General features: G+C 43.5%; 1 protein-coding gene across 2 annotated transcripts in view; it reads right to left on the bottom strand.

Annotated features, from left to right (window-relative positions):
* col5a1 (procollagen, type V, alpha 1) overlaps positions 1–9,315 on the bottom strand; it is a 76,971-nt gene that overhangs the window by 27,904 nt on the left and 39,752 nt on the right. For both annotated transcript variants that reach the window (XM_080476482.1, XM_080476483.1), the window contains exons 12-29: positions 9,138–9,212; positions 7,598–7,690; positions 7,213–7,269; positions 6,982–7,035; positions 6,739–6,792; positions 6,551–6,604; positions 6,402–6,455; positions 6,261–6,314; positions 5,837–5,881; positions 5,051–5,104; positions 4,560–4,604; positions 3,834–3,887; positions 3,699–3,743; positions 2,579–2,632; positions 1,473–1,517; positions 1,215–1,268; positions 446–490; positions 112–165 (exon numbers count right to left, since the gene is read on the bottom strand). In XM_080476482.1, coding sequence (XP_080332608.1) covers positions 112–165; positions 446–490; positions 1,215–1,268; positions 1,473–1,517; positions 2,579–2,632; positions 3,699–3,743; positions 3,834–3,887; positions 4,560–4,604; positions 5,051–5,104; positions 5,837–5,881; positions 6,261–6,314; positions 6,402–6,455; positions 6,551–6,604; positions 6,739–6,792; positions 6,982–7,035; positions 7,213–7,269; positions 7,598–7,690; positions 9,138–9,212 — 990 coding nt within the window. The remainder of the gene's footprint in view (positions 1–111; positions 166–445; positions 491–1,214; positions 1,269–1,472; positions 1,518–2,578; positions 2,633–3,698; positions 3,744–3,833; positions 3,888–4,559; positions 4,605–5,050; positions 5,105–5,836; positions 5,882–6,260; positions 6,315–6,401; positions 6,456–6,550; positions 6,605–6,738; positions 6,793–6,981; positions 7,036–7,212; positions 7,270–7,597; positions 7,691–9,137; positions 9,213–9,315) is intronic.

Genomic DNA, 9,315 nt, shown 5'->3' with positions numbered 1-9,315 from the left:
GCAGTTGTGGGATAAAAATAGAGAGCTTCCATTCCTCTCAAAGTAAAACCATCAAATTAGCACACTTCAGTGTTTGATCGCACAGTGGAGGAAAGCGTAAACAAGCCTCACCCTGTCGCCCTTGATGCCCATGTCTCCCTTGAAGCCGGGGAAACCGTCTTCTCCCTGGGGAGAAAAATGAAGACGACAGAGTGATGATGGAGTCCTTCATAATACAGATGTTAAAGCCATTTGTGTAGATATGCAGGCGGGCGGGGGTGGGGGTGGGGGTGCACTCGAAAACAAGCACATATTATGCAGCACCAGCAAATTACCGACTTAATTGAGATCGCCATTAGCATAAAACCGCCATTCACCAATAAACTCGTGGCCATAATCACCATCAGTGTTATCCATGTGTTAATGTTCCATATAAACATGAATCTTCCCTGCTGCATTGGCTCACCTTTTCACCCTTGTGCCCTTTAAGGCCGCGAACACCGTCAGCACCCTGCGACACAAGAAAAGATTCAGTACGGGACAAAGAAAAGGACATTTTCCACGACAGGAAAGCTTTTCTTAGCTGACAGCTGTATTTCTTCCCCCATTGTGTGCATTTTGATGCATTTAAGTGCTTTTTCCTCCCTTATAGCTCAGCTCAGGAGATTCCCACGTTTCCTTTTTTCTTTGTCCCACCATTCTTCTCATCTTCCCTGAGAGCAGCTTTTGCCTTCACGTGACAGAGGGGGAACTGTCAACTGCAAGTCAAGCCACTTGTGTGATCCTCTTTCTCTCAGTGGAAGCTTTAATGATCGGATCAGTCACACCGTCTTGCCAGGAATTATTTGACGGGGCTTCTTTTGTCTCGGTTTTATCAGCTGCTAATGACACCAAACAAGACAAAGGCTGAACGCCTCCGGCTGCTGTCAGCCGCTGCAAGCAACCTCAGCACCACCACCTTAGATGGGATGAGCAGTATAAGGTCTTGAGTAATGTCCTCCCCACCATTTTCATCTTTAAGCCATCCTTGTGTCACGGTGACAAACGCAGATGATATCAAACTAATCCAAACCGTTTCATTACAGCAATGTAATTTATGAAAACAACATTAATAATCATATTAAGAGATGCTCGAGTCAGATAATGGACAATATCAGTCCACAAGAGTTGCTAATTGCAGAGCACTAGACAACGATATGGAAAGTTAATTTGTTAGTGGTTGATAATAAGCTCACCTTCACGCCTCGGGGCCCCGGATAACCAATGGGACCTTGAGGGCCAGCGGGACCCTGCAGAAACACATGTTTGATGAGAGTTTTGCAGCACGCGTACACACAATTACCATACATGCAAAAGTGCTAATGCAATCCACACTCATGCAAAACATTTTATGCAAATGCGCCTGAACTAGGACAACGGGAGGGAAAAAGGAACCTGGAAATCTGTAACTAAATGCAGGCTAAGAGAGAGAATAATAGAGATAGAGAACTCACCATGTGTCCTTTCTCTCCGTTAGGCCCCTCTTTCCCAGGGTGACCCTGTGAATTATTAAGAGTAATATTATTGCATATCATTACAGGATAATTACCACCATAAATACTACAACACCCCTATAACAGAGGGATTCGGCTGTAAAAATACTGGCGGACGTATCAGGCTGGGAAATTGCACAAAGGGCCTTTCGAGATCGATCTCATTTAGGATTTTTTTTACCTTTAATGCAGAGTGTTACAGAGGCACTACCAGCTATTATTGCCGTCTAAAAGCCATTACTGCCAGTATGATTTACCACAATATATAACACACAAACTGCACATGCATGTGAACACACATACACAGCAGAGATGGCACAAAAATGCCCATCGACGGTAATACACACAATGATGTCCAGGTAAAAAAAGAAAGAGAGAGCGAGACCAGGAGGAAATTGATTGGATTCTCAGGAGACAAAAGCAGCTTTGAAAATCCCCAGATGGGTTTTTAGTGACATGAGGATGAAGAAGGAAATAGATACAGAAATAAGGGCTAGAGAGGAAGCACTGAGACTGGGAATATTATGGTACCAGCAACAAATGGCTGGATAGAAAAAAAAAAAAAAAAAAAGCTTCGTGTGCAAATGGGGGAAAGCCATTTCTACTCTGAAAAGAGAGCCATTAAAAGACAGAGCGGGGTGGGGGGGGGGGGGGGCTCTCCTCCTCCTCTCCCTCACTATCTCTCCCACTCTATTTTTTCTTGGCCTGATGGTCACGTTTCACAACCTATCTTGTCTCGATCTCTCTCAGGTGCCACCTGGTGTCTTCTGAGGAACATCTGCCGTGTGTGCAGGTGTGCTGCGTGCTGCCTGAGCAGAGATGGAGGAAGAAAGTGTTTCCCCGTACACCATCTACGCCTCTACGTAGGCGTGTTGCGCCGCCGATTTACATCTGTGATAATAGCTTGCATCATTCATATGTCTTATATGTGTAATTAGCTCAGCATGTTTTTGCATGTGTTAAGTGGGTCGAAATGAATGATGCACTGTCTCGGAAACAGAAAGGGGGAGGGAGCGAGAAGAGGATGCTGTAGGTGTGCTTATGAGATGTTTTGGATGTTAACTCACCGGTGGGCCATCAGCTCCTGGCATTCCTGGCAAGCCTGGTTTTCCAGTTGGTCCCTAGATGAGAAACAAAAGGCAGAAGTTCAATATTATGTCATCGCAAAGTTTGAATTTCACAGAAAATGTTGAGGGTCATATGATGTTGGTGTATAATTGTCCGACTATCAGATCAAGAATATATGAACAAAACGTATGAATCTTCTGATATAGGAAGGACAGTGCCGTTGAAAATGTTAAATAAAATGACGTGTCCAGGAAGTACCCTGCCTTTGCTCTGTGACCCAGCGTTGGATAAAGCTGTCCAAGACAGATCCATCAGTAAAAGATGAATTATGATAATGTGGCCCTTACTTGCAATCATTTTTCATTTCATGCAAACACTGTTGACAACCTGCAAATGTCAACCTCGTGACGATGCGAGAGAAACAACTGATGTGGAATCAAAGATATAGACGATTGCCTCGACAATGGCAGCACCAAATGATAATAAATGACAAATTATAACGTGGCTACAGAACAGCATTTTTACACTATTTCTGTTCTTTATCAAATCTAAGCCAATTTCTCTGAAAACTGAGGTTTTGTAGCACCTTTGAGTTGCAGCCTTGCTGATATATTGTCTTTCAGCCTGCAGCCATTTCCATGTTACAAGACTGATTTATTTTTGTTTCATTCAATTGTAAGTCATGCAACGCTATGGTTTCCTGGTCTTTTCTTTATATTAAAGGGGAACACAATACCTGCAATACCTTCATTGTTCTGTTCCAGCTGTTCAGTAATAAACTGAATATCCTCAATATAAGCTGGCAATTGTGACTTAGTTGAAATTGGATTAAAATGCAGCAGGATTTAAATCTGCCTGCACTGTCTCCTCTGCAATATCTGCGACTGTGTTTTTGGGGGGGGTATGTTTGCATAACAGTGTGATAAGCATTTGGAACGGGTAGAAGATGGCAACTTGCCTTTTTTTCCTCATGCAAATGAATGAGACGATTTTCTGCAAATTTGACCAATTCTGGGTCTGGACCTATCTGCGTTTTATCAGCTGGCAGATTTTCCCATTGTAGTTGCAGGAATCACACATTGTGTTGTAACGACATTCAGCAATCGGGTGATATCTTACCTTATCTCCTGGGGGCCCGATGGCTCCTTGAGGGCCCGCAAGTCCCTGTAGAAACAATAAAACGTGCTCAAAACATTTAATGTGATGGATGAGTGGAGAGAAATTTAATGCTAGACAAACATGTTCATCACTCACCTGAGCACCTGGGTTGCCTTGCTGTCCGGGAGGCCCTGGCTCTCCTTGAGGTCCCTGAAAAGAAATGAAGCACATTTTTAGAGATCTCATTATGAATTAAAAGATTGATTACTTTATTTACCCGAGAAAAACCCATGTGAAGTGAGGAGTAATTTGCTGCTCCACAAGGTTCATTAAAAGCGAAATGCACCTCTAAAAAGGCCTCAATTAAACGATGTCCAACAGCGCATCACTGCTTTTCCTTTTTTTCTTCTTTTTCTTTCTTTCTTAACTAAAAACACATCTTGCGCTGGTTGAAAGAAAACAAACATAAAAACACTAAGCATAGACTCTCAAACCTATTTTCCTAATGAAAGGAACTGCTGAACCACAAACACAAAACACCTTCACTCTGAGATAACTGGCAATCAATTATGTTTCCTCAGTCCACGAGGCTGGGAAGGGTGTTGATCTTCTATCTTTACCTTGTTGTTAAAACTCCCAAAAGAACAGACGAGCTGCTCCAGTTAGATATTCTCTCGTTGTGGCGGACTACCAGAAATTGAGCTGAAATGATCAAATTGGCCACGGCGGACTCCTCCAATAGATCCAAACAGTATATCTTTTGTCCGCGTGAAACAGGAGGAGACGCTGAAGTGACGCTGCGTCTCAGGGTTCAGCAGCCGTTGTGTATTTGTTTGTTTTTATAAGTGCATTAACAGTTTACTTAATTTAATCTGCACTTACGATGTTTCCCTTGGGTCCGGAGGGGCCATCCATTCCAGTAACGCCCTAATGCAGAGGAGACATACAACACAATAAAAAAAAGAAAACAAAAACAAAAACAAAGGCCAACACGTCTGCAAAATAAGGAATTTCAAATGCATTGTTTTTTATAAAAAATTCTGAAACAGTTCCATCTGCACTATGTGACTCTTATGCTTGTGATTTATTATATTTTGGGATCTTTAAACGCTATAGAGAGATATTAGATTAGGCTTCACTCTGCATCTGTCTGAAACACTTGAGTTAAAGCCAATAACACAAGCTACATTTTGTGTATTCGGTTTGAGGTGCGCCGAGTTTCTGAATCTCCCCGTGGGTGTTGTTTTGCAGCGCATTTTGTTCGTCGTCGCCCGTGAGATGGTATGAAAAATTGATTGTGCTCACTAAACAATACATTTATAGTGACACTGAGGATATGAAACGATAAAGAGGGGGGCACAAGGGGGACTCACAGGTGGTCCAGGAGGTCCCTGAGGTCCTTTTGGTCCCAGCAAACCACGTGGACCCTGTTGGAAGCAAAAAGGAAGGAAATGAAATCGAGAATGACATCACACCTGCGAAAGCGGGGAATGGATTTTTAAACACGTTCACCTAAATCAAGTTTTAGAACTACTCGACTGTAAATAACCCCGCTTCCCAAACGTCCTTGAGGATATTCAACAGAGTGGGGTTGTGTCTTTTCTTTCTATCTCTACTACACACTCGTTCCCCCACAGCTGTGCCTATCCAACGCTGCTTTGAAATTCGGTGCTGTGCCTCATAGCCGCTTACCTAACTAGACAACCTGCACGCAAACCGATGTAGCACACCCTTGTGGACAAAGTAAATCATAACAGTGGATGTCAAGGACCTTGTGATGATTCCTCCTTCCCTGCCTCTTTTTTCCCCTCCTCCGTGGGGACTATCCTGCCTGAGAGAGTGGGAGGCTATTATAACAAGCTTGATGTGAGCTGCCTGCTTTTCTTCACCTCCAAAGGCACAAGGAAAGCCTGATCAGAATGCACTTTGCAGCAGCGTAGAGCTAAAAAAAATATATATATATATATATATATTTTTTTTTTTCAATTCATATGTATATGAACAGGGGAGTGCTGTCTGCAGATGATCTATGGTACCATCAGACCGTATGATTGTTCGCTAACACAATAACACGGCGACTTGCAGGCCTGGAGCGCTCCTCTCTATCACACGATCTCTCAGCTGTGTGAGACTGGATGGTAATACGAGCGATCACTCACTGGTTCACCAGGAAGTCCCCTGGGTCCGATCTCTCCATCATCTCCCTGGGAAAGAGACAGAACAGGTCAGACTGTGGAACAGACAGTGAATGATAATACAGGGATGGGGGGGGGGGTGCATTGCAGAGATAATCGGGAGACACGGAGAGAAAAAGTAAAGGGAGAGGGGATCAGGTTGCATCAGCTGAGGGTAATGTGGAAGGAGAGGGAGATTAGATAGAGATAAAGGTAGGAAATTCAGAAAGGAAGTAAAAAAATAACACTTGAGTGGTGACAAAAAGGTGGGTTTGGTGAAGAGAAAATGTTCAACTCGGCTGCATAACAACTACAGCAAAAAGGTGAGACGCAGGAAACGTATTCATCACACGCTTGTAGGGGGAAAAAAGCAAAGAGGCAGGTGTGAAATCAAATGTTTCTTTATTACCCTCTCTCCATCCTCTCCTGGAGCACCGGGAGGTCCGGAGGGACCAGACTCGCCCTGCGAAAACAAACATTAGCATGTCTAACGGTTGTTTGTGTCAAGAATAATGCGCGTTCTCCACAGATGGCAGAAGGAAAGACTCACTCTGTGTCCTTTTTCACCAGGAAGTCCAGCCAGACCGTCGAAACCTCGGTCTCCCTGAAGAGAAGGGAACAAAAAAAAACCCGTTAGCTTCAGATATATTCAAACATCAGGAAATATGGTGCACTGAAGTGGATTAGGACATGGGATACCTTTGGTCCAGTCTGTCCTGGCATGCCTCTGGCACCATCAGCTCCTGGGCGACCCTGCGGGAAACAACAGGTGCTCACACGTGAATGCATGAAGACGCTCACTTAGCACTCACGACATCACACACGCGCTCTGAAATGTATATGAACCACTGTAGTGTTTGATCCCGACAACTCGGTTGACAACCCACCCTCCTGCCAGGCTTTCCAGGGGGTCCGGATCCTCCCAAAGGCCCGCGCGGTCCCTGAAATAGATACACTTGTGCTCAATATAAATGATTTTCTTTTGTCATTTTCTTTTCTTCATTTCATGCCTCTAAAAACTGAAAATATGACACGAAATCAAGGAAAAGCACACCATTACTGTGTAACGTTACTTCTCGTAAACACACTTTGAAGGTAGAGCATCAAAAGAGCATGTTACGTAGCAGTACCTGAGGTCCCGAATCTCCAGATTCTCCCTTCAGACCTGATACACCAGGAGGACCCTGGGAAGCAAAACGGTGGGTAAAAAAAGTGAGGTACACAATACATACATAATACATAAACAAAGCTTTAATCTGTGTCTGTTTTCATTCTTACTACTGTGCACTGTACTAGCTGCCGTGTTATCCTTTTTTAGAAAGAGTTTAGTATTGATTTTTTACTTTTGTTTAGATACATACCAGAGGACCGGATCTGCCAGTCAAACCCATTGGTCCTGTAGGTCCACGCATAGCGAGCTGAACACAGAAAACAAAGAAATTAGAACAACAGGATCAAGTTAAACAAGTGGGAACCATAACATATTGGATATATTTTTACAGTTTCTGTTTGTGTGTGCTGCTGTGTTTGAACGATACACACGTTATATGTAAAAATATTAAGAATCGACCATATAAAATGCATGGAATACACTATGTAAATATTGTAGTAATTTCAAGTGGACAGGATTATGCTATTGATGCTGATTAGGAAAATGAAAATATCTGCACCTTTTTCTTCAGAACAAGCATGGACACTGGTGAAATATCTAATATATATATTATTGGTTCAGGTTTGAACTGTTACCCTGGCCTGCTGCATGATGGCTTGCATCTGGGCCTCCTGCGCTGATACAGCAGGTCCCTTCTGTCCAGAGTCTCCTCCTGCACTCATTCTGAACTGCGGGAGGGAATGAAAGAGTAAGTTTTAGTTTAGTTAAGATGAAACCAACAAGAAAAATGAGCCGAATTCATTAGGAAGATCTCCCCATGCCTGAACTGTGCAACAGATGCTGAACTTAGCATCAGCCTCTCGCTGTCACATGAGCTCCATCAGTGCCTGTCTGGCAGAAATGAGCTTCAAATTCTACAGCCATCTGGTGGTGATAAACCAGCATTACAGCATGAGAGAATACGAGGCTTGCAAGCTGCACCACAAGTCCTGGATGGTGGTGGTGCGAGCCAGACATCTTGGGTCAGATTACACGACACTGTGGTCAGCACTACGGATGCACATCAGCACCACAGTGAAATAAGGTGCAGGAGTCATTGTTACCAAGATGCCCAAAAAAATTTTTTTTATACAAAACAGTTGATTCAAACCATGAGGGCTGAGTCACATCTATTGCAACTCAACCACAACAAACAATATCTCTCCACAGCACCAGAGTTTCACAACTGTTATTCATATCTAAACTCTCTGCTGAGTTTGATCAAGATTTACTCTTTATATTTTGGTTGTAATCACACCTTTTTTCTGAAAAGGAAAAGGAAAGAACAAGGCTAGCGAGAAAATTTCACCACAATAAAAACATGCCCCTCTGTTTCTACATTTTCTGTACAACACGCCCAAAAAGCATCATGGTGGCGCAAGGGTGCAAAAAAAAAAAAGAAGGAGTGAAACAATGCATGTTTCTGATTAGACCTGTAGAATTGAACTCCAGCAGTAACTTGAGTCACTGTCCAGACAGAGCCAGCCTCACGGCTCAGCCAGACAGCTCTGTGAAAAACCCCTGAAAACCGCAACTTCACATCTGCACAACTAATCAGCTCTGACAGCGGCCCGTTGTCAGACATCTCCCAAATATGAGCAAAAAGAAAGTCGAGGAGGTAGGCACTGCAGAAAGTCGTCTGGATGGCGGCTGCAACTGAATCATTGGACGCAGCTGAAGCTACAGTAAGAAACCGACTGCGCCGCTTCCTGTCTAGAGCCAGACAACTTCCTGGGCAGACACTCGATAGCCAGAATTTTGGCAAAAAGAATGTGGGATAGGTTTGTGGGAAAAAAAAAGTGGGTGGAGAACAACTAAGCGTGAGCTCAACAGGTGACAGTCATGTATCTTATGTAGCATGCCACAAGGGGCTGCTCAAGCACAGAGATAAATCACCAAATATTTAAAAGAAATAAGTCTCTCAAACATGTCTTCATAGGAAATCCCCTTCATTCCAGTACGAGGTGTAAAGCACATGTAAGAGTTATTGATAAAACAGCGAAACACGCATCATACTTGGCATTAGACATGTTGTACGAGGAGCCGTTGGAAAATGTCTTAGCACAAAACGCAGGAGGAGGGGGAGAAAAAGCATGTTTTATGATGTTTCTCTCTTAGCAACTGTTATTTACTTACAGGCAGCATCATGACAGTACCAGGGGGTCCTGGCAGACCATCAGCACCAGGAAGACCAGGACGACCCGGAAGACCCTGAAATGGAAAATAATGCACGCACACATGAGTACTCTAACTACAACTGGAACGGAGTCGGCTTGGTATTCAGTGAAATCCCAAAACATATAAAAAATGTCTC

This window comes from Lipophrys pholis (assembly GCF_963383615.2).
Source record: "Lipophrys pholis genome assembly, chromosome: 12".
Taxonomy (NCBI): Eukaryota; Metazoa; Chordata; class Actinopteri; order Blenniiformes; family Blenniidae; genus Lipophrys; species Lipophrys pholis.
Note: the sequence above shows the minus strand (reverse complement) of the source record. Positions and strands in the feature narration are given on the sequence as shown.